At 38.6% G+C, this 25,029-nt stretch overlaps 3 protein-coding genes across 4 annotated transcripts; 2 read left to right on the forward strand and 1 right to left on the reverse strand.

The window, feature by feature from the left end:
* Positions 1-1,048: 1,048 nt before the first annotated feature.
* LOC141683560 (exocyst complex component EXO70A1-like) lies at positions 1,049-3,436 on the forward strand. Its single transcript, XM_074488305.1, has one exon. It carries the CDS (start codon positions 1,171-1,173, stop codon positions 3,013-3,015), a length of 1,845 nt encoding a protein of 614 aa, XP_074344406.1. The 5' UTR covers positions 1,049-1,170; the 3' UTR covers positions 3,016-3,436.
* A 1,627-nt stretch (positions 3,437-5,063) lies between these two features.
* On the forward strand, positions 5,064-10,004 carry LOC141685510 (uncharacterized). The gene is made up of 4 exons (XM_074490603.1): positions 5,064-8,168; positions 8,264-9,178; positions 9,271-9,468; positions 9,558-10,004. The coding sequence occupies exons 1-4, from the start codon at positions 5,064-5,066 to the stop codon at positions 10,002-10,004; spliced, it is 4,665 nt and encodes a 1,554-aa protein (XP_074346704.1).
* A 1,238-nt stretch (positions 10,005-11,242) lies between these two features.
* Positions 11,243-15,343, reverse strand: LOC141686796 (sm-like protein LSM1B). Of its 2 annotated transcripts, none has more exons than XM_074491874.1 (5): positions 14,969-15,343; positions 13,053-13,121; positions 12,847-12,962; positions 12,693-12,755; positions 11,243-11,610 (listed from the first exon to the last, which is right to left on the reverse strand). In XM_074491874.1, exons 1-5 carry the CDS (start codon positions 15,027-15,029, stop codon positions 11,533-11,535), a joined length of 387 nt encoding a protein of 128 aa, XP_074347975.1. In that variant the 5' UTR covers positions 15,030-15,343; the 3' UTR covers positions 11,243-11,532. The 2 variants fall into 2 exon arrangements, with proteins under 2 accessions (XP_074347975.1, XP_074347976.1); XM_074491875.1 differs by lacking the exon at positions 14,969-15,343 and adding an exon at positions 14,209-14,934.
* Between the last annotated feature and the right edge of the window lie 9,686 nt (positions 15,344-25,029).

A 25,029-nucleotide genomic window follows, 5' to 3' on the forward strand; every position in this document is an offset into this window, starting at 1 on the left:
TTTACGAATTTGCTAAATGTCTAATAAATTAATCAATTTTTTATAAATTATCGGATAAATTATAAATCGATATCGCAGTCGATTAGTTGTGATTTCTGAAATATGTGACCATATACACAATAAATTGAATTAGTTTTAAAGGTTTAACTAATAAGCCAATATACAAATTTATTATAATTCAGACTAATGTTGTGACAATCATATTAAATTAATTGCACATTCGAATAGTTTGTCAAATAAAATCTATCGTACTCTTACTAAAATCCAAAATGAATTAAATTGGAGCGTAGTTTCTAAAACAATATAGACATAAATGCACTTTGCACCCTCAAACAAAGTTGAAAAAATAATTTTGTACGAGAACTTTCGGAAATACAACTTGCACCCCTCAACTTCAACTTACTAATTCAGTATGCACCATTTTGCAAATTATAATTAAAATAATAAGGGGTAAAAAGGGAACTTTATTTTAAAATGTAAATAAATTTTATTTGGAATTTCAAAAATAAGTTAAAATATTTATAAAAATGATTTCTTGTATATTAAATATTAATATTAATCAGAATATTTTCATTAAATGCACTTTAAAATCATAACGACGTCAAAGACTTTAAAATGAAATAATTACATTAAATTAAATATATATAAAAAAATTATTTTGAATTTAATTTTGGTAGAATTATATAATTTTTGGCATTAATAATATTACTAAAATTCAAAACTCAACTATATAATATTATTCAAAAAAATTAAAGATATTATTTTATAGCTATAATAATAAATTTAATTTTTAATATAATCTGAAAAATTAAAAAAAAAATTAGTTAATATTTTACTGAAATTCCTATTCTCCCCCTTACTTTTTTAATAATAACCGTCGAAGGGTGCTTTCTGAATTGGCAGGTTGAACCCTCATGGGTGCAAATTGAGTTTCCAATACTATTGATACACATTTATTTTTGAAACAAAATAAGAGAGTGTAAAGTGCAATTTTGTGAACAATATATAACCCAACTTAAAAAGAAAAACAGAAAATACAATACAACCTCACTTGCATCCTAGCTTCCATTTTGAATTGGTGTCGATTATCCCATCCATTCATCTATCATATACACTACAACAACTAGCAACTAGGCAGCAGCACTACTTTTCTGACCACAAAAGTCAACTATGGAGTCACCGGAGTTCCAAGCCGCCGCCTTCAAATCCGCCGAGAAAATCATTCTCCGGTGGGACTCCACCGCCTCCGAAGACGCTCGTGAACGCATGATCTTCGACGGCGATCGCTACGAAATCAACTCTTACTTACAAGCCGTCGATGATGTTCAACGCTCTATCGAATCCACTACTCTCTCCGATGATCAGAACAAAGCTAGTAGCGCGATCCAGATTGCTATGGCCAGGTTAGAAGATGAGTTTCGTAATATTCTTATTGCTAATGCAACTCCAATTGAAATTGATGCGCTTTTAGATATTAATGTTCTCAATTCGAGTCAATCTTCGTTACGAACTGATAGTAGCTCTGGTGATTTTTCGGAGGATAATTTGAGTAGTAATGATGGAGGATTACAGGATTTAGGTGCGATTGATCAGAGTCGAAGAAGTAGTGCGAGTTATAGATCTATGTTGAGTATTAGGGAACTTGATTTGGTTCCGATGGAGATTGTTACTGATCTTCGTAGTATAGCCGAGAGAATGATTTCTGCTGGATATGTGAGGGAGTGTGTGCAGGTGTATGGGAGTGTTAGGAAGTCTGTTGTGGAATCGAGTTTTCGGAGATTAGGTATTGAGAAGTTGAGTATTGGTGATATTCAGAGGCTGGAATGGGAGGTGTTGGAGGTGAAGATCAGGAGGTGGATTAAGGCTGCCAAAGCGTGTATTAGGATATTGTTTGCGAGTGAGAAGAGGTTGACGGAGCTTATATTTGAAGGTTTGGGATCTTCGACGGATGATGCTTGTTTTATGGAGACGGTTAAAGGTCCTGCGATTCAGTTGTTTAATTTCGCGGAAGCGATAAGTATTAGTCGAAGGTCGCCTGAGAAGTTGTTTAAGATTTTGGATCTTCATGATGCTTTGTTTGAGTTGTTGTCTGATGTTGAGGTTGTGTTCTCGTCCAAGTCGGCTGAGTCGATTAGGGTTCAGGCTGAGGAGATTTTGTCCAGGCTGGCGGAGGCGGCTAGGGGGATATTATCGGAATTTGAGAATGCTGTTCTTCGTGAGCCTTCGAAAGTTCCTGTTCCGGGAGGTACAGTTCATCCCTTGACCAGATATGTGATGAATTATATAAGTTTGATTTCTGATTATAAGGAAACGTTGTTCGAATTGATTGTGTCTAAGCCGGTAACGGGGTCTAGATATTCAGAAGATTTAACTACACCTGATATGGATTTTGGGGAAGTGGAGGGGCAAATTCCATTGGCACTTCATTTGATATGGATCATTGTGATCTTGCAATTTAATGTAGAGGGTAAATCTAAGCACTACAGAGACACATCTTTGGTTCATTTGTTTGTTATGAATAATGTGCACTACATTGTCCAGAAGATAAAAGGGTCTCCTGAACTAAGAGAAATGATTGGAGATTTTTATTTAAAGAAATTGACTGGGAAAGTCAGGCAGGCTGCTACTAGCTACCAGAGAGCAACTTGGGTGAGGGTGTTGCACTGTTTAAGAGAGGAAGGACTACATGTCACTGGTAGTTTTTCAGCTGGGGTGTCCAGGAGTGTTTTAAGAGAGCGATTTAAGGCCTTTAATGCAATGTTTGAGGAAGTTCACAGAACTCAGGCTACATGGTTGGTCCTAGATACGCAGCTTCGCGAGGAGCTTCGTATATCCATATCTGAAATATTAATTCCAGCTTACAGGTCATTTCTTGGTCGATTCAGGACCCATATAGAAAGTGGAAGGCACCCCGAGAATTACATCAAGTATTCTGTGGAGGATCTTGAAAATGCTGTCTTAGATTTCTTTGAAGGAAACCCTGTATCCCAGCTCTCACGAAGGAGATCTGGTTGAAAAGGTACATTGATTTTGCCTGTAAAAGTCTAGGACCAAATTCTTTGATTTTTCACCCTACAATACAAGTCATTGGTAATTGGTTTGAGGTATATGCTCGAAATTTGAGAGCTCGAAATACTCCTACTCCTTAAGAGGCAGACCATCAAATTTATAAGGACGTACATGGAGAAAGATCAATATTCTGGAGTGATCAGCTTGAAGTTCTCAAGAATAGACCAATGTACCTGCACACTTTTGCCCCGTAAGCATGTTGTTTGTTATATCTTCTATAATGTCCACTTTTGTTCTGTTTTTGTTTCATTTGTTCATATATGAATTGATGTATAAGTTATGCTCTGATGTATTGAATGCAATAATTATTTTAGATTAAACAAAATTCTTTCTCAGCTTAAGAAATAAAAAGGTTAAGAATTGTTCATCATGTGCCTCATTGGTGGACCAAGCGCGCAACAGCCAGCTATGATGGTCTGAATAAAGGCATTTAATAAATCTATATATATTTGTCATACTTTGTTTTAAATCTACAAGCTCTCCATCAATGCCACATAGGTTGAAATAGACGTAGTTTGTCTGTATTTTTTAGGGCTTTTCATCACCAGTTGAGATCTTTTGTGATTGTAGCTTTTCTGTAATAAACTTGTTATAATTGATTTAGGCAAAAAAAAACTTGTCATGATTGGGAACCCAGGTTTCATACTGAATGGTTCTTAGTGTTGACATGCGGACCACATGAAACTCATGCAGGGTTGATAATTTCATACAGTAACACTGTTTATATTTAGTGCAAATATTGAATTGCATGACACATGTCATTGAGAAGACTTCTTATATCCATCTCCATGTAAACCTGCATCCACGAATGGCAGAAGGCTACCTCTTATAATAGTGCAGGGTCACCTGAATCGACCAAGGATCAGTTGTGCTGCTATTGTTTACTTGCAGATTTATTTATACAACAAGGGTTAGTCTATTTTCGAAATTGTCTCCTTCCTAGGCTATTTAATGTACTTCCATACAATTTTTTAAACAACTCCGCTGACGGTCAGTGAGAAGGCTTCTTATCTCCATCTCTATGTCAACCTGCATCCATGGTCCATGGATGACGAAGGCTGCCTTTTTCTAATAGAAATTGATCCCTTGAATCATCGATCCATGGACTTGTTATGATGCTCATGTTTACTTTGATCAATTATTTTGATGCTCTGACTCCTTTCTATGCTGATTAGTAACACTGTTGAATTGGCAGCTTTTAAAGCTTTCCCAGAATTAGTATTTTATGTTGGATTTAGTTAACCATCTGTATGATTTTGATCTTTTAGCCTATCACAAGGAACAAAGTTCTATTCCATAAAGGTTTCTAAAAGGACATTTTTTGAAGCTATTAGAGAAAGAGAAAGGTGATCAAGTTAACAATTGACCAGAAGGTTACATGTCGTTTCTTTCCAGAAATAGGTACTAACAGCAAGGTGAAAGCTGTGAATCTATCATAACAGATCAAGATTTTGTAATTAGAAAAAAAAAAACAGATCAAGATTTTGTAATTAGAAAAAAAAACAGATCAAGATTTTTGTCCTTGGCTACTTTCTTTTCGAATGATACTTTCTCTATTGATTCTTTTTCAAGTATCTCTAGAATTTTACAACAATATCATTGCTCACTCTGAAGCCCAGGATTTGGATTCAATAGTGGATCTGTGATGCATCAAGTAGCCGTTAAACAACCCATAATGTACTCAAGGAAGAAAAACAGAGCTGCAGGGGCAAAAGGGCCAATTACTCACACGGGTCAAGGCTAAATAAAAGGGTCCAGCGTCTAAGGGCAGAATGGTAATTGGGTAGGGGAGATATAAAAGGGGGAAGACTAGGGTTTGAGGATATCGATTAATTTGTGTAGTAGCAGAACTAAGGAGGCGGCTGGGCGTCTCAAATTGTCCCATAAACTATCCCTATTTTATGCCATCTATCTATGTTAATTAGTAGAATTGTTAATTGATTCTATTACCCACCAGTTAATTCATTACAAAATGGTATCAGAGCACCGATTCGATGGGGCCGCCGACGTTGAACCAACGATTGGAGGAAATAGAAGGGAAGGTAGCAGGTCTGGAAAGCTCGATATCAACGATGGTTTCGAATGCTGTGGAGAAGGCTATTGAGGCTATGAGGCACTCGTTGACAAAGGTATTGATAGACGGGCAAAACCAGGCCACAAAGAAATTGGGGACTGAATTAGAAATTGCAGCAGGCCGTTTAGAAGGACGAATCTCCCGTAGCCGTGAGTATCAGGAGTCACTAATCAACACTATGAGGAACGAGCAGATCAAATTTCAGGCGGAGGTACGCAGTACTTTGACAGAGTTTCAGACCTTCCAAGCACCAGCAAACGACAAACTTGAAGGCAGCGTTAACCAACCAGCCTCTGGAATAGCAGGTATGAACACTCATGTTCAAGGTTTTCCTACGCCATTACTGGGTTTTGATGAGGGTGGACTGGGGTATCGAGTTAGGCAATGGGATGGTTATGGTGGTGGAGGGGGTAGGAACGATGGGGGTGGATACGGTGGAGGTGGGTCTGTGAGTGGGCCTGGGAATTGGAGGTTCCGTAAACTGGATATGCCGTTGTTTGATGGCAGTGATCCTGATGGGTGGATTCTTAGGGTGGAACGTTATTTTCAATTTTATAAGTTAGCTGAGGAGGAAATGTTAAATGCGGTTGCAGTAGCGTTGGAGGGAGATGCCTTGAGGTGGTATCAGTGGGAGAACAAAAGACACCCAATACGCCACTGGTCTGATTTGAAGACATTTGTGTTGAAGCAGTTTCGATCAGCCAGTGGGGGTTCATTATACGAGCAATGGCTTTCAACAGTCCAGACGACCTCTGTGAGTGAATACAGTAGAAAGTTTATTGAAACGGCTTCTCCCCTTGATCGCATTCCGGAAAATATTTTGATGGGGCAGTATATCAACGGACTGAAAGATGAGGTAAAGGTGGAGGTAAGATTGTTAAACCCTGTAAGTTTAGAGCAAGCTATGAAGGTGGCCACACGCGTAGAGGAAAGGAATAGTGTAACAGGGGGCGGGAAATCAGGTTTGAGCTCTATTCGTCCGGGACCGTTTCCAAGTTTCTCTAAGGGGTCATCATCGGTCTCCAATCAACCTTATGGGTTGCCCACTAGTCCTCCAGTATCTCGAGCTTGGAGCATGAGGTCTAATGAGTCCCAAGCCTCGGTTCAATCCCCAACTACACGGTCACCCTCTAGAAATGTCCCTGGTGGAATTAAAAGGTTAACTGAAAGGGAATTACAAGACAAGAGAGCCAAGGGATTGTGTTATCGCTGTGATGCCAAGTGGTCCATAGGCCACCGCTGTCAAAAAAAGGAGTTAAGTGTATTATTAATAGAGGAGGAAGATGAATCAGAAGGGGAAGAAGGGGACAACCTTCCTTCACCCACGGAAGAGGTGACCACAGAAGTGTCGTTAAACTCAGTGATAGGATTGACAAACCCCAAAACTATGAAATTAAAAGGGTCCATAGGCGAATATGAAGTAGTGGTACTAATAGACCCTGGGGCGACCCACAACTTTGTTTCCCTTGAATTGGTGAAGGAATTAGGGATACCAGTGGAACCAACAGGGAGTTTTGGTGTGTGTTTGGGTAATGGGGACTCGGTTCAGGGAGATGGAATGTGTAGAAAGGTGAGGCTACAGCTAAAAGGCGGTATCGAAGTGGTTTCAGATTTTTTACCATTGGGGTTGGGCAACTCAGACGTGATATTGGGAGTGCAATGGCTGGAAACCCTGGGCGTGGTTATGACTGATTGGAAAAAGCAAGAGATGACGTACAATATCCAAGGGAAGCCAGTGACACTAGTAGGGGACCCCTCCTTAATCCGGTCCAGAATCTCCCTGAAGGCCATGATCAAGTCCTTGAAAAAAATTGGTGGGGGATTTGTCGTGGAATGCAGACAAATGGAGGCCCTTGAATTGCAGCAAGCAGAAAAAGTGAGATCACAGTCGAGTGGGGAAGTGACAAAGGAGTCTATGTTCTTAACGGACATCTTGCAAAGGCATGCCAAAGTGTTCGAAGAACCTAAAGGGTTGCCCCCCAAACGAAATCATGAACATGCTATACGACTAAAAGGAGGCAGTGAACCAGTGGGGGTTAGGCCATATAGGTATCCCCAATGCCAGAAAGACGAGATTGAGAGGCTCATTAAGGATATGTTAGCGGCGGGGATCATCAAACCATCTACTAGCCCATTTTCAAGCCCGGTTCTCCTTGTGAAGAAGAAAGACGGATCATGGCGTTTTTGTGTGGATTATCGAGCGTTAAACAAGGAAACCATTCCGGATAAGTACCCGATTCCGGTCATCGATGAACTTCTTGATGAGTTGAGTGGGGCATTCGTGTTTTCGAAGATAGACTTGAAAGCTGGTTACCATCAAATTCGGGTTCAGGAAGAAGACACTCATAAAACGGCTTTTAGAACGCATGATGAGCACTATGAATTCCTTGTGATGCCATTCGGGTTAACGAATGCACCTGCCACTTTTCAATCTCTTATGAACGATGTTTTCCGACCGTTTTTAAGGAAGTTTGTTTTGGTTTTCTTCGACGACATTTTGGTTTATAGCAAAAGTCGAGAAGAACACGTTAACCATTTGCAACAGGTGCTGGAAAAACTGGAAGAGCATAAATTAGTGGCCAATAGAAAGAAATGTGAGTTTGGAAAGGAGTCAATTGGTTACTTGGGCCATGTAATATCACGACAAGGAGTTGAGGTGGACAAGGAAAAGGTCACTGCCATCCTGGAGTGGCCTCAACCAACCAATATAAGAGAGTTACGGAGTTTCCTGGGAATGACGGGCTACTACAGGAAATTTGTGTCACAATATGCTCAGATCGCACATCCCCTTACAGAACAACTCAAAAGGGATAACTACGGCTGGAACGAGGCTGCCACCCAAGCTTTCAGTCATCTTAAAAAGGCCTTGACCACAGCTCCCGTTCTGTTATTACCTAACTTCAAACAGCCCTTCATTGTCGAAACCGATGCTTCGGGATACGGAGTAGAGGCTGTACTTATGCAGCAGAATAGGCCTGTAGCTTTTTTCAGTAAATTGTTGGGGACGCGAGGGCAACAAAAATCAGTATATGAAAAAGAGCTCGTCGCTATTGTGTTAACAGTCCAGAAATGGAAGTATTATCTTTTTGGAAGGCATTTCTAATAAGATCCGATCAACAGAGCCTCCGATTCTTGACACAGCAGCGAGAAATTAGCGCAGAATATAAAAAATGGGTGGCAAAATTACTTGGGTTCGATTTTGAAATACAGTTTAAACTAGGGGCAGCCAATCGAGTGGCAGATGCCCTATCCAGGAAAAGGACAGGGGAGGTAGTGTTGTGTGAGCTGGTCTCAACTCACGGCGTCTCGTGGGAACAGTTGAGTAAAGAAGTTGAAGCTGATCGGGATCTACAGTTAATAATTCAGGGGCTGAAAGGGGAAGAGGGAGAAACCAGCAAATTTCACATGGTGCATGGGGAGTTAAGGTACAAAGGGCGAATGGTTGTCCCCAGGTCATCGAAGGTTATACCAAGCTTGCTAGAGGCTTATCACGACTCTCCGGTGGGAGGACATGCGGGAGAAGTAAAAATGTATTTGAGGATAGCAAAGGACTGGTATTGGAAAGGAATGCGGGGAGATGTGACAACTTATGTGAGGCAGTGTGTTACTTGTCAACAGCAGAAAGTTTCACAGCAAGCTCCAGCTGGATTGTTACAACCATTGCCCATTCCGAGCCTGGTTTGGGATGATATCACAATGGACTTTATAGAGGGGCTTCCAATGTCTCAGGGGTACAATGATGTCTTGGTGGTGGTAGATCGTTTAACTAAATACGCTCATTTCTTGGGTCTACGCCACCCGTTTGATGCGTTTTCAGTAGCAGCTGTGTTCACTAAAGAGATTGTCAAACTACATGGATTTCCGAGGTCGATTGTATCTGACCGTGATCGAATTTTTGTGTCGACTTTTTGGAGGGAGTTATTTAAGCTGCAAGGATCGAAATTAAAACACAGCACGGCTTACCATCCACAAACGGATGGCCAATCTGAAAATGTAAACAAAGGATTTGAAACCTATCTTCGCTGTTTTGTGGGGGCAAGCCAAAAAGTTGGGCTAAATGATTGCATTGGGCTGAGTATTCCTATAATACTGCTCCCCATTTGTCTACAAAAATCAGCCCCTTCAAGGCTTTGTATGGCAGGGAGGCACCACCAATTCTACGAATGGATAGAGGCCAAGCTACAGTGAACAGTGTAGAGGAAATGTTGCTGGAACGGGACTATATATTGGATTATCCGCAATTTCATCTGCACAGATCCCAGCAGCGTATGAAACATTCAGCTAATGCACACCGACGTGATGCAAACTATGTCGAGGGTGACTGGGTATACCTCAAGATTCAACCGTATAGACAGCAGTCCTTGGCGAGAAGACCCTTGAAAAATTAGCAACTCGATACTATGGACCTTTTAAGATCATCAAGAAAGTAGGCGTCGTAGCATACCAGTTAGAGTTGCCCAAGGATAGCAGAATACACCCAGTTTTCCATGTTTCGCAACTTAAGCGCGCAGTGGGACAGGTTCCTGCAAATCCCACGATTCCAACCCAGTTAACTGAAGAATTAGAGTTGTTGGTGGAACCTGAGGAGGTGTTGGAGGTCAGACAAGTAAAACAAGGGTCAAACTTGAAATTAGAAGTCTTGATACAGTTGAAGGGATTGCCCAAGTTCGAAGCCCCTTGGGAAGAGGTGGAGCGGGCAAAATTACAATTTCCGGACTTCCACCTTGAGGACAAGGTGAATCTTTGGGGGCAAGGTAATGTGATGCATCAAATAGCCGTTAAACAACCCATAATGTACTCAAGGAAGAAAAACAGAGCTGTAGGGGCAAAAGGGCCAATTACTCACAAGGGTCAAGGCTAAATAAAAGGGTCCAGCGTCTAAGGGCAGAATGGTAATTGGGTAAGAGAGATATAAAAGGGAGAAGACTAGGGTTTGAGGATATCGATTAATTTATGTAGTAGCAAAACTAAGAAGGCGGCTGGGCGTCTCAAATTGTCCCAGTAAACTATCCCTATTTTATGCCATCTATCTATGTTAATTTTGTTAATGGATTCAGTTACCCAACAGTTAATTCATTACAGGATCACAGTGACCCCCATCTCTGTAAACAAAGTAACAAACCCAGTGAGAAGTCCAATTTTTTTGTATTTCGAGTTGGGCTTAGATCTCATTAATAAATTTTCTCATATATGAGTGGTCTGGCTTCGTTTTAAGTGAATACGAAATTGTAAGTTCTGGGGGAGAAAGGTAGTTGAGTGCAAACCAATTCATCCCACTCACGGATAAAGGCGAAATATCATGTGTGTGTACCTCCTTGTGATGCACATAATGACTCTAGTCATCTAGTGGTTCTCCTTCCATGCACCAACGGGGAGAAAGACCAACATGAGATTATTTTGTTTTGTAGGTAAGAGACTGTTCTATTCAAACTGGGTTCAGTTTCTCACTTTTCTTCCTCCTTGTACAAATACACATAATCTATTAAGAAAAATAGTAAACCACTTTCATTTTACAAAAGAGAAATCATACTAAAAGCATTCTAACAAAATATTCGTGCCATTGTACATTTAAGACAGAAAATAAAATGATGCACAAGTAAATGAAGTACAAATTATGCCCTAAATCGCAATCAAAAGTATGTTTGCAGGAACAGAAGAAACATTATAACAATTACTTGAAAATTAGAATCGCTGAATAACAGAGAATCTCACATCTGCCTATCAGATGCTTGATTTACCATGGAACATTAAAATGCTTGATCTCACATCTGCCTGTCAACCACTCCAACCTCCAAATTGCTTCAATATTCATACAAATTCAATTCATACGCAAAGGGAAACAGTGTCTACGTGTGGGGATTAAAAAACAAAAATTCTCTGGACCTACAGCTAGTTTGGTGGTGACTACCGCGAAGACGGATTTGCAAGAACTGAAGGTTAGAGAATTCTGAAATCTCCAGAGAACTACAAAGGCACACTTAATATCTAGATTTGTGTCACCTCTAACAAATTCCATCATAAGCTTTAAATAATTATGAGATTGAAGAATCCAAATTATTTTTAGACACTCCAACCACAATAAAAATATTAGAACGATAATACCATTAACACATTTTGGGAATCTTCTTTTGATAGCTTAACACATTTCAATCTTCAATTATACTGTCCAATAAGTGATGATATGCAGCACTTGCATTTGGAAGGGTAAAAGAACTTGAACATTATCTTTACCAATTTTGAAAATAAACATATTCGGAGGATTACACAAAACTGTGCATGTTGAGAATCATAGAGGAGACGGAATCAAAATGACAATGAGACCTAGTTTAATTTCCCAGTGCCAATCACCCGCGATAATATTTGCGGAAGATATTCACAGTAAATCCACATTAGTCCATATCTAGAAATTCCATCCTCTTTCTCATGGTACCCTTCAAATCTGAAGCCTCTCTTTCAGCTTTCTGAGCCTGTCAATAAAAAACAAAATTGTATTGCAAGAGGGTAATCAGGATATTCCTTTTTAAGATACAAGTACCAATACTTTAACAGCATAATGGTGTTTAACTGTTTCCTAATTGATAAAAAAGAAATCTACCAAGCCCACATCTTTTTACCCCCAAGTAAGCCCACATTCATATCGTTGAATTTTATGTTATTCATTGCATCGGGCACCAAATTTAGTTTTCTACACCAGGCATTTACTTTACCAATATTCGTGAATACAAGAAAGGTAAAATCCAGAAGAGAGCAAGTAACCTTTTTAATGATATGAGAGCAGTTTATAAAATAATGCAGTACTGGCACCAGTTTTTCTTTGCTGATATTAGAGTAAAGCAACTACATATCAATTACTAGAAAATGAAATGCAACAATAAGTGATCGGTAAATATAGATTATTTAAAAGTCCAGAGAGCCCAACAAAAAAAAAGTCCAAAGAGATTCAACAATAATGATATTGATTACAAGTTCATGACTTCAGGACCTATTCAAGTAGTTTACCAGCACTTGGAAAGAACCAACCAGAGCCAAGTACATGGTCGGATAAGATTTATTATTAGTGTAAGATATACAGATTTATCTAAAAAAGAGTATTATGTGCTGGAGTGGTTCTTCGTAATGTATGTTTAGATGGACACAATCAAACCCATTTCTCGATTCAATAGAAGCCCAAAGAGGTGAATGGGTTCCAAATAACAAGAGATATGTAAAAAGCAGGTCCAATTCCTACACCTATTCCTAACCCTAAATATAATGTAACGACATAGGGATCCATAAGTAAACAGAGTATCTATTTAGATACGCTCAAAAGACCCCTTCTCATAATGAGAATGTAAATAACCCTATTCCGGTCTGGTCCGGTACAGAATGAACTTATAATCATGGAAAAGTAATTAAAATTAATACTATTCATCCATTTTTACATGATCTACTTTAATGACCATCAACTTTGTGAACATAAAAAAAAGTGCCATATGGCCAAACTACAGCGTTGGATGCTGAGAGAAAATATTAAATTCCTTTCAAAGTAACAAAGCTGTATCCTACTTACCCTTTTTATCTCCGCGGGTGAAACACGAGTCATATGCAGGGGAAGCTCATCCTTTTCCAAATCCTAACCAACCAGGAAAACGTACTACAATAAGTCTTAATTATTTTAAAACAAATGATTGCAGAAAAAAGAATACCAACAGTAAGACTTATACCAGTTCACCAATCAATACAACATTCTCCCCACGAATTATATATAGCCCTAATGGAATGTCACAATATACTTCACCAACAATAACTCGCTCGCATGCACCTTCAAGGACAGCATTAGCTGCAGCATCAAAACAATTATAGTCAGTTAGCTCAACTTCAAATATGAGCATGAAAATGTCTCCTACATGAAAAGGGTAATAAACAGTACCAAATTGATCAAAAGAACGAAGTATTCCCAACAGTTTTCTCCCGTCTCGCAGCAAAACAAGAAGTTTCTCTGTACAAAACAGAAAAAGTGAACTTAAAAAGAAATGCACAACTTGCTTAGGTTTCTTATTAAGTGGTAAATCTCTGTAAATTGTCCCTAGGCAACGCTACTGAGCAATAATTATGTAATCTACATGAATAAATAAACATATCTTAGAACACATAATCTTACTCACATGTCAACTAGTTCAACTACACTGATAAAGTTACAGCCAAACTTGGAAAATTCATCTTCTTTTCCTAAACTGATATTCAAACAAGTAAATTATAAGTAGTTAACTTATATGAACTGACCTACCCTAGTAAGAGCAAGTCCAATGCATGGCTATATTTAGTCTTATAGCTATAATATAGGACTAAAATCGTAAAACTCAATGCCAATGCATAGCTATACATTGATGGATAAATGCATAAATTGATATTTGGTCTTATATTTGAGACCAAAAATGGTTATAGCCATCCTTGCCACATCATCAAATAACTAATAATGGTCCACTTTAAAAATAAAGTGAATGAGTTGGATAAAATGTTAGCTAAATATGAAATTATTTGATTGTAAAATACAACTAGCATTGGAGTGCAAGCGCTATTTTAGCACCAAAAACCACTTTTTGGTGCCATATTATAGCAATGGCTATAGCCATTTTTCATCTAGCATTGGACTTGCTCTAAGCAAAGTAGTAAAGTACTATAAATAATTACTAAATTAAAAATGATTAAAAAGGATAAACTTCGGTGAATTAACTGCGCTACCCCCAAGGGTTTCACATCAGAAGAACAGAGAAAAGTCATAAATCACAACCATGAACAATGGGGAGACTCAATTCAGTCCAATTCACTACGTCAATAACGGAGACTAACATAATTAGTGGGGGTTGCATGACTTATAAAAATGGACTAAGGACCCAAACAATTGGGCTTACTATGAACTGCCTACATATTTTGTAATTCCTGACCTCCTTACCCAAGTAAATTAGATACCCTAGTTTCTCTTCAAGAAAAAACTAAACCATTTACTAATAAAGAAAAGAGATCCCTTTAATTTATTTTTTTGAAAGTAAAATCCCTTTCATTGTTATTCCCCATCAAGTGCCTACCTCTTTCAATGCTCCATAGGCACAATGTTTGGAGTGCTGAGAAGAATCGCATCAATTACATGTTTTTGTTTGTCCGACAACAAACATGTAGGTGTTAGTTTATCAGTAAATAAGACTCAATTTCACCACCAAATCCTACAAGTCGATACCTTTTATAAAACAATACAGTTGCTTCTTGGTCGCTAAACTCTAATCTTCTTAAACAGAATGTGTATAACTGTACTCAGGATTAAACCTGGGTTTAATTATCATCCTATTTAAACAACACATGCAGTAACCATGATCCACCAGTAATCTGCAGGATCACTCACACATTTTTAACTAGCTTGTTGGCTTTGCCCACTTGTAAAACCAAAAGGAAGAGTACTGACATCAACAATTCGCTTACTACAACGCATATCCAATCAATACATACGAATTCGACCAAGCAAACAATCTCACAAATTCACAATGCACAAAAAAACAATCTTATTACACAACACAAACACTAAATGGCAGAACTCAAATTGTACAATAGTCTTCAAACAAAACCCAAAAATTAAAACTTTATCACAAAGTCTCCCGAAAGAAGTCGAAAGAAACATCACCAACTCATAACAAACACATACACAGCATCAATTCACAACAACAAATAAAAAAAAATCAAGACTTCCATAAAAAAACCCCAAAAAACCAAAAACAAAAATCATGCAGCTCATACTAAACACACAATTATAAACATGTAAATAGAGAGAGAGAGAGAGAGAGAGAGAGAGCTCACTGTCAAGATAACTAGCGAGAGAAGTGGAGAGATGGAAATCCTCAGGACCCGCCCAAGACATTTGATTAATTTGTTTTCGGTTTGGCTAAAAAATATTAACCGAAATTAACAAAACAAATTGCAGCATTGGCAGCACCTAAAGCCTTGAATCTTTATGCCCCAAACTAACTTAATTTAAAGGAAGATAATTAATGACCCCTAATCGAGTTATAAGCTACTCAGATCTAAGCCCTAATTAAAGTCGACTATCCCCAAAATCAAATCTGGGGGGTGTGAGAAATTGATTAATTAAGTAATTTCAATTCTCACCCCCTTGGATTAATTTTTCCTATCCCACGAATGATTTTGTAGCTGGCTTCTCACACTTTCTGCGTTCTGGTCATTCAACTTTTACTTTGTTTCTTCTTTGACCCAACTATTTGTATCTTTTACAATAAGGCTGCATAACTTTTGTAATTATTTTAAAACTAATACTCCAACTACGGCTATAAATTAGTCGAATCAAACCGAACTCTATATTTCAATTCGTTAAAAATATATCAAATCCATGAACTTAAACTTAAACTTTTATATGAAAAACAAACTATCAACCATCTATCTGCTACTATGGCAGTTTTTTCTCTCTGTCTTCTATGACAGCTTTATTCTTATTATTTTGCTTCATAATCATTAGCATATATCCATTTCATTATTAGATCAAATCATTTATTGTTCTCAGATCCCACCACTAGTTTTTAAAAAAAGATCTAGTATTATGGCAAGGCATGAGGATTCACTGGAGGATATGTATGCAAAGCTTGTTATCGAGGAGGACGATGAGGAAGGGGTTATAGTGCCGAGTACTGAAATTGTAGAACAACAACAGTCATATGTGTTGATTGGTAGATTCTTAACAGAGAGGAATGTTAATTTTAATGTCATGCAAAACGTAATGACATCCCTGTGGAGGCCAAAGGAGGGGATGGATGTTACGACCGGCATTTTATGTAATATTATTTGTGAATAATATTAAGTTAAATAAAAATATATTCAATGCTTGTACGTTTGTGTGAGTGAAAATTTCTGCATTTTAAATTTGCTTTGGGTAGTATATGATTTTTTCAAAGCAAGAATTTATTTAATTTCTTTATTTTTGATTTATAAGGAATATTCTAAGCTTTGGAAAAATTTTCTTTTAAAAGACATTTTGTACACAAATTGTGAAAATGATTTTATAAAGTCTCTAAAAATACAAGTTAATTTATGGTAGAAATTTTATAATTTTTGAACTTGTATTTTATTTTATAAAAATAAATTATTATAAATTTTAGTTGTCATAATTATTAAATTACATGAATAACCTTGCATGCAAACTCTCTTCTATTTAACCAAAGGGCAAAGAAGACATTCTCCACCCCACTAACTCACATTTTGCTAGCCAAATTACCTCCTTGACCTTGCATGCAAATTTGCCTAACTTTAGCTAGAGGGTTACTCTTGTCATTTCCTAAATCCACTCACATTTAGCCAAGTCAAAGACATAAAAACAAAACTAAAGTGATGATCACTCCATTTTCACTCCACCCTCCCCTTTTCTCCTCCCTCCCTCTCGGCTCAACCCTCCCTCTCGGCCATCCCATAGCCGAGGCCCTCCATCCCCTTCATTTCTTCATTCTTTCACCCAAACAATCATCTTATATTCAAGTAATTTTACTCCCTATATGTTATTCTTATATATTTCAAAAGTTTAGAGTGAAAAACCTATGTTTTGACCTTGCATGGTGATGTTTTTGTTAAACTCAAAGTGAACCTCCTTGATTCTTGTGAATCTAAGGCTTTCACCATGAGTTATAGTATCATAGGGTCAAGAATGGCTAGACATAAGAGTGTTACACTTATGCGAATGCTGTTTTTACCCTAATCCATTCGGCCATGACTTGATAGGAGCCGAATGGATGGTGTTTTGTTGCCTTGTTAACATTTTTGTGTATTTTGTGATGATAACATGAATTTTGTAGTAAAGTCTTGATAAAATCCTTTTGCATGCTAGTTGATCATTTAGTTGTAATCCATGCTAGGCTTGCATGTTGAATTATGATAAAAATTTATTTGGAAATCATGTTGATTTGGCTTGAAAGATCCGAAAGCATGCATGCATACAAATCACTTTTGATTTTTGGAAGTTTTGATCATTTAGATTCATGGTTGTTAGTGAGCCTTAATTTCAGTAGGAATAATGTATTAATATTGATTTATACTTCTTATTGCATGGTAATATTTCGTGGTTATCTTTTATAAAAAAAAATATATATATATATATCTTGTTGCTTCAAGAGCATAAAGGTTTGTGATTTGTAAAGAGTAGTCTCTTTTATTTTGCCATAGTTGCACCATAGGTAAGGATGATCTCACCAAGGGTATTTTGAGAAAAAGGGAGTTAGTTCAGTAGAATACCAAGTATAAGTCTTGGTTTAAGTATTTAGTTGTTGATAATTGGGTTTGTCAAGTCAAAACCTTGGAAAATGAGAGTTATAGTTTCTGCAGAAAAATCAGTTTAGTACCCTGAGGTTTAGAGTGAGTTTTGACCATGTCATTGATGTGCACTTTGAGGCCCAAGCCACCAGAAGTTAGTATGGGGAGTATATAATAGGTTTTAGGAGTTGGTTGGAGGTTTGCATGTCATTTGGTTAGGTGCACAAGTAGAATAACAAAATCTGTCCAGCAGGGGACAGTTTTGTTGCAACTTAGAAATAGGGAGATTTGGCCATGTCATGGGTAGGCCCTCATTAGGCCCAATTGGGCCTTAGTTAGAGGGTATGTCAGAGAAGTTTTTCCAACCATAGTTCATAGGATATGAGCTAGAACCATGTGTCACAAGTTAATTCAAGTCAGGGCATTTTCTGCCCAGAAAAACAGGGGTACCTTGGACTTTTAGCTTAGGCCCAAGAAGGCCCAAGCCAGGCCTTTGAGCCACATCAAGCTTGTGAGATGCCCTTAGGTCAGGAGAGTCTTGTGTAAAAATTTTGAAGAAAAACTTGTAGTTTAAGAGTGTCTAATGCACTCAAGAAACCTTAGTTACCATTCTGAAATTTGCACCAGTGAGCACTTTCACTTATCACATAGTTTTAGAACACTTAGAAGTGAGTATTAGGTCGACCACCATAGTTGTAAGATAGTATAAGGTCAGTAGAACAAAAGGCACAAGTGAGGGTCAATAGGTTTTGGATAATTTAGGAAAGGCACATTGAGTTAGGAAGCCCAAATTCGAAGACTTCGTTTAGTTAGCGACCAAGTAACTTAAGTGGTGAGTCGAGATCATCCGAGCCTAGTGTGGCATTATGGTGTATGTGATGTTATTTGGTATTAATATACGATATGTGATTATGTGGCTACGTGTGTACATTTGAAAATATAAATGGTGGATATGAATTAAGTGTGTATAGGCCTAAGTGCCATCCATGTTTAATTTCGGGTTGTAAATAGGTTAAGATGGAAAGAATATATTATAATGAGGATTATTATTATTTATGTAGGATCTCGAGACGAGGGAAAACTTGCCATAAAAGTCGAGTGAAGCTCCAGTTGTTGCTCCTACCAGTCAGACCAGACCAGTCTATCTCAAGGCAAGTGATTCAACTTGACCTTCGCATTTACTGTAAACAGTTCATATATATATCGATGCAATTATCCTGAGTCATTTTGATATATTTAAATCAAGAGTATCTTTTGTTTATCTTTGAGTTACATAGAGATGCCATGAACCCTCGAGTACGTATTGCAAGTAGTTCAAAAGTCTTTCATGATAGTTTAATGCCATGATAAAATAGAGATGTGTTATAATACCTTATTGATCCTTTTGATTATCATGCTATTGATCCCTGAGAAATCTTGATGTTGCACCCTGATGCTTTGATTCAACTCTTGAAATAACCTCGATAGAAACTTTATCTTGATACCTAAAAGCCAATCTTTTCTTAAATTCATTCATGATTGTTTGATAACCCTATCCTTACCCTAAAGCTTGATACCCTGTTATATCTTGAGCTGATGATCACTTCCTTTATATTTTAACACCTCTATCCTATTGGAACCAGTGATGCTTATCTTCTTGATGTTCTAATACCTATACCTTGTCTACAACCGTTGCTTTAAGCCTAGTTTGGCATTACTCTTTCATATTATCCAATAGCCTTGCTTAATTTCCTTGTCAAAATTCTTGTTTATGGAAATCTCTCGATTACCCTAATATAGTAAAGTCTAGTGGATCATGGCCCTGAGGTTTAGTGTCATATTTCCAGTGTTTCAAGTTGATCTATAATCCCCTGATAAAAATGATTTCAGTCAAAAGAGATTTTGTCATAAATCGGCATCAGTTTTCAAAATGAATAAAAGGTGGATTTTTCAGTCCCAAAGGGGGACAAATGTTTTCTTGAATGGTGGATCTGGACTGAGACGCGAGTCCTTTCCACACTTATATTAGGCTTAAAAGTTGCCTAGGGATTCCCAATAATGTTTTAGAACCCAGCGAGGTTCGGGATTACTTCGCGGCTGATCACCGGCTGTAATCCGTAGCGTCATAAAATGATTTTGATTAAGAATGGTTTTAAAATTTGTTTTGATGCAAGCAAAATGATGCCAATTCACATAAGTTTTATCTCTCGATTATCATTGATTATGTCATTCCATTGTCATTCCTAAAGGTATATCTCGATTTATGCTTTGCGTTGTATTGTTAGCACTTGTTGAGCTTTTGGCTCACTTCTTGCTTTATCCTGATATTACAGCTAGCAGCCATGGTTAGATTCAAGCAGACTGCCCGTAAAACCTGTGATGCTGATGCTTATGTTCGAGCTCAGGTAGAATAAGTAATAATAGTTGTGTGAGGACTCGGTATTTGTAATCAGATGTAATAGTTGGTAGTGTTGGGCTGTTCCAAACCCTAAACTGTAAGATCTTGGATTTTGGTTGTGTAATACTCATTAAAATGATGTAATAGCTATAATTATTTTGCTATTTAAGTTGGGGGTGTGACAGGTTTTGGTATCAGAGCTACGGTTTAGAGTCCCTGGACAGCCCAAATAGGTTATAGGATTTGTGTGTAGGTTATAGATATTACGCGAGAGAGAAGGTAAAGTAAATTATTATTAATACTCCTCTTATTGGTTGTCAGCAAAGGGCGCATTCCTCGTCATCCTCTGGGTCGGACGACACTATTGCTTTCTCCGTGTATGCTGAGTTGAGGCGCGAGTTCGACATGCTTCAGGGCAAGTACGACCGACTGATAGACCGACTGAAGAACGTGTATCCGGACAGCCGAAACTACGAAGGGAAGCCCAAGGAGCAGATGATTGCGAGACTTGAGACCTTGGTTCAGTACGTCAACACTAAGCTTGAGGAGATGCCAGCACACCGAGACCGTACCAGCCAGTATGTCATTCAGATGGTGGCGGATGAGCTCCAGAGCATTGTGAAGACGCTTCGAGAGGAAAAGACTACCAAGCCCCGTTCAGATGGAGTGGAGCCTTAGTTCTTTCCATTTACCTTTCATGATGTTGTACTATCAGACTCTATGGAATCCCCAGTTGTTTCCGTCTTTCCTTTAAATAAGCCTGTTATTCCTAGAATCAGACTATGTCCCAATCCTATGTACTGTGACCTTTAAAAATTTCAATAATTATGTGCTATTGTTCTATTTGCTCTCAACTGTTATTTTATGTTTTTATCATCATATCTGCTTAATTTGGAAACTTGACCCCATATGTAAATGAGAATGCCATGCGATACCCTCGAATCATTTTATCATTCATATTTGTTATAACACAACTCTTATTTCAGGATCATGCCTCCCAAAAAGAAGAATCCAACAACCACCTTCACCACAGACCCAAATATTCTTCGACTACTGGAAACCTTGCAACAGCAAACCAATGCTATAGCTCAACAACAACTAACTCTTCAACAACGAATTGAAAACCAAGATAACCGTGAGCCATACCAACCACCTGAACCACCAGTACCACCAAGACAAATTGTCACTTTCAAGGCTTTTCAGAATGTGAATCCACCTGTATTTCATGATACCACTGATCCAGTGATAGCAAACACCTGGATCAAGGAGATGGAAAGGGCTTTTGAGTTGGTACAGTTAGGAGACGATCAGAAGACGCCGTATGCCACTTACTTCTTGAAGGGAGAAGTCATCTATTGGTGGGAATCAGTAAAAGCTATGGAAGTCACTCAGCAGGTTTCTTGGGAGAGATTTAAAAAGTTATTTCTGGACAAGTATTACCCTAAGTACATGCAGAATCAGATGGAGCTAAAATTTCTTGAGTTGAAGCAAGGGAACATGACTGTATTGGAGTATGAGAAGAAGTTCACTGAGTTGTCAAGGTTTGTGACAAAGTATACCAGCACTGAGGAGGAAAAAGCAAAGAAATTTCAGCAAGGATTGGAGCCTTGGATCAGAGATAGGGTGGCTATGTTTGAGCTTGAAACTTATGCGGGAGTAGTACAGAAAGCTGCTCTGATTGAGAATAATGGGATGCAGTCAAGGAAAGAGAGGGATAACAAGAAGAGGAAGGTTCCATTTTATGGAGAAAAGTCTGAAGCTGGAAGTTCGCAAGATCGGAATGTAAAGAGGATTGGTTTCCAGAAGGGCGGAAATTTTCAAAGGAAAGGAAATTTGGGCAAAAGGCAAGAATCAAAAGGGAACAATCAGGCAAGCCAAGGGCAAATTGGAGAAAACAGGTTCCAGAGGCCAGAATGCAAGCACTGTGGAAGAAGGCACCCCGGAGTATGCAATAAGCTGAGTATGACCTGTTATAGGTGCAATCAGAAGGGACATTTGGCAAATGAGTGCAAGATGCCGAAGCCAGGAGTTACGTGCTACAAATGTGGGAAGACTGGACACATGGCTAGGGAGTGTAAGGCAACAGGACCAGTCAGAGCTCTGATGAACGTGGCAAGTACCAGTGCAAGCGTGCCAGCTGAGGTATTGGCATTACCTCCACCACCCGCACCAACCCCGCAAGCAACAGCAAGGACATTTGATCTAAAGATGAAAGATGCTGTTCAGAATTCTGAGGTGATAGCAGGTACACTTTTACTCAATAATGTCAAAGCCAAAGTATTGATTGATTCGGGAGCCACAAGATCTTTCATATCAGAATCTTTTGTTGATAAGATCCAATGTGATAAAACGGTTATGAGTGAGGTAGTAAATGTGGTAATTGCGAACCAAGAGAAGATTCCTGTGAATCAATTTTGTCCAAAATGTGAGATTGATATTTCGGGATATAAGTTCTCGGCCGATTTGATACTCTTCAAGCTGGGAGAGTTTGATATAATTTTAGGAATGGATTGGTTAGGAGAGAATAGCGCTCAGATAAATTGTAAGACCAAGAGAGTGTATTTAAAGACGAAGAGTGGAGAGAAGGTAGTATTTAAGGGACAGAGGCAAAAGCGACTATTTCTTACAATTATTCAGGCTAAGAAGTTACTTAGAAAAGGTTGTGAGTCGTTCCTAGCATATGTAGTGGATTCAGAGAGAGGCAGCCCCAGCATGGAAGATATTCCTGTAGTTAATGAGTTCCCCGATGTGTTTCCCGACGAACTACCAGGCTTACCACCAGATCGACAAATTGAGTTTGAGATCAACCTTGCTCCAGGCACGGAACCAGTTTCAAAGGCTCCGTATAGGATGGCACCAGCAGAAATGAAAGAGTTGGCGAGCCAGCTACAAGAATTATTGGATAAGGGAGTGATACGACCAAGTATGTCGCCATGGGGAGCACCTGTTCTCTTTGTGAAGAAGAAAGATGGGAGTATGCGTCTATGCATAGATTACCGGGAGTTGAATAAAGTAACGATCAAGAACCGCTACCCGCTACCAAGGATAGATGACCTTTTTGATCAGTTAAAGGGAGCAAAATGTTTTTCGAAGATTGACTTGAGATCGGGATACCATCAATTAAAGATCAAGGAAGAAGATATTCCCAAGACCGCATTTAGGACCAGATATGGGCATTATGAATTCCTAGTAATGCCGTTTGGATTGACCAACGCTCCGGCCGCATTTATGGATCTGATGAATCGAGTATTTAAGAAGTATTTGGATAAATTTGTCGTGGTATTTATTGATGACATCCTTATTTATTCTAAATCGGAAGAAGAACATATGCAGCACCTCTGGATAGCATTGGAGATACTCCGACAAGAGAAGTTGTATGCCAAGCTTACCAAATGTGAGTTTTGGTTAAAGGAAGTTCAATTTTTGGGGCATGTTATTGGAAATGATGGAATTAAAGTGGATCCGGCGAAGATTGAGGCAGTTATGAGTTGGGAGAGGCCAAAGACTCCTACGGAAGTGCGAAGTTTTCTAGGATTGGCCGGATACTATAGAAGATTCGTCAAGGATTTCTCGAAGATCGCCACGCCATTGACTAAGTTAACCAGAAAGAATCAAAAGTTTGAATGGAGTGCAGAATGTGAAAATAGCTTTCAAGAGTTAAAACAGAAATTGGTAACAGCTCCGGTGTTGGTACTTCCCGATGATCAAGGGAATTTTGTAATATTCACCGACGCTTCACATAAGGGTTTGGGTTGTGTGTTGATGCAACACAGTAAGGTAATAGCATATGCGTCAAGACAGTTGAAGCCGCACGAGTTAAAGTATCCGACGCATGACTTGGAACTAGCCGCCATAGTGTTCGCACTCAAGATTTGGAGACACTATCTCTATGGAGAAAAGTGTGAAATCTACACGGATCACAAGAGTTTAAAGTACATTTTTACTCAGAAAGAGCTCAATATGAGGCAGAGGAGATGGCTGGAATTGATTAAGGACTATGACTGTTCGATAAATTACCATCCTGGAAAGGCGAACGTAGTGGCCGATGCGCTGAGTCGGAAGGAAAGATTGAATATAATGATAACATCAAAAGAGTTATCCGAAGAAATCGGAAAATTTGAATTGGAACTTTGTGCTTATGGGAAAGTCAAAGAAGTTTGTCATGCAATGACCTTTCAGCCAACACTACTGGAAAAGATAAAGAAGTATCAAGAGGAAGTAATGGAAAAAGAGAAAAATCAGTTATCTGGAGAAGAGATTAATACTAAAAGGGATGAGCAAGGAATACTAAGGTTTTCATCCAGAATATGGATTCCCCATGTATCTGAATTAAAGAATGAGATCCTCCATGAAGCCCACCATTCGAAATTTTCAATCCACCCGGGAAGCACCAAGATGTATCAAGACTTAAAGAAGAACTTTTGGTGGCCAAATATGAAAAGAGACGTGGCAGAATGGGTTGCGAAGTGCTATACCTGTCAGAAAGTAAAGGCAGAACATCAACGACCAAGCGGATTAATTCAGCCCCTGAAAATTCCAGAATGGAAATGGGAAAATATCGCTATGGACTTTATAGTAGGACTACCGCGAACAAAGTCCGGACATGACGCAATATGGGTTATAATTGATCGTCTTACGAAGTCGGCGCATTTCCTTCCAATAAATGAGAAGTCGTCACTGGACAAGTTGGTTCATCTGTATGTGCACGAAATCGTATTAAGGCATGGAGTACCTGTATCAATAGTTTCAGACAGAGATCCCCGATTTAACTCAAGATTCTGGAAGCAATTCCAGGAATATCTTGGCACGAAGTTGAATATGAGCACGGCGTATCACCCGCAGACTGATGGCCAGAGTGAAAGAATAATTCAAACAATTGAAGACATGTTGCGCAGCTGTGCAATCGATTTTGCTGGAAGTTGGGACGACCACCTGCCATTGATTGAATTTTCATATAACAACAGCTATCATTCCAGTATCGGCATGCCACCATATGAAGCTTTGTACGGGCGAAAATGTAGATCACCAACAAGTTGGGATGAAGTAGGAGAAGGAAGAATTCTCGGCTCAGAATTGGTACAACAGTTGCATGACTCAGTCAAGTTAATACAGAAAAGGTTGCTTGCTGCTCAAGATAGACAGAGGAAGTATGCGGATCCAGCGCGTAAGGATGTTCAATTCCAAATTGGCGAAGCTGTGTTGCTAAAAGTGTCACCTAGGAAAGGGTTGATAA

The sequence above is a fragment of the Apium graveolens genome, chromosome 9, assembly GCF_009905375.1.
Source record: "Apium graveolens cultivar Ventura chromosome 9, ASM990537v1, whole genome shotgun sequence".
Classification (NCBI taxonomy): domain Eukaryota; kingdom Viridiplantae; phylum Streptophyta; class Magnoliopsida; order Apiales; family Apiaceae; genus Apium; species Apium graveolens.

Bases quoted from the DNA above. Each gene is read 5' to 3' on its own strand.
- LOC141686796 (XM_074491874.1), bottom strand. From the start codon at position 15,029: ATGTCTTGGGCGGGTCCTGAGGATTTCCATCTCTCCACTTCTCTCGCT. The intron at 13,122-14,968 runs GTGAGCTCTCTC...TGTTTTGTACAG, and splicing joins TCTCGCTAGTTATCTTGACA to AGAAACTTCTTGTTTTGCTG. The intron at 11,611-12,692 runs GTAAGTAGGATA...TTTTATTGACAG, and splicing joins CACCCGCGGAGATAAAAAGG to GCTCAGAAAGCTGAAAGAGA.
- LOC141685510 (XM_074490603.1), top strand. From the start codon at position 5,064: ATGGGGCCGCCGACGTTGAACCAACGATTGGAGGAAATAGAAGGGAAG. The intron at 9,179-9,270 runs GCAAGCCAAAAA...AGCCCCTTCAAG, and splicing joins ATCTTCGCTGTTTTGTGGGG to GCTTTGTATGGCAGGGAGGC. The intron at 9,469-9,557 runs GTATACCTCAAG...GGACCTTTTAAG, and splicing joins ACTATGTCGAGGGTGACTGG to ATCATCAAGAAAGTAGGCGT.
- LOC141683560 (XM_074488305.1), top strand. From the start codon at position 1,171: ATGGAGTCACCGGAGTTCCAAGCCGCCGCCTTCAAATCCGCCGAGAAA.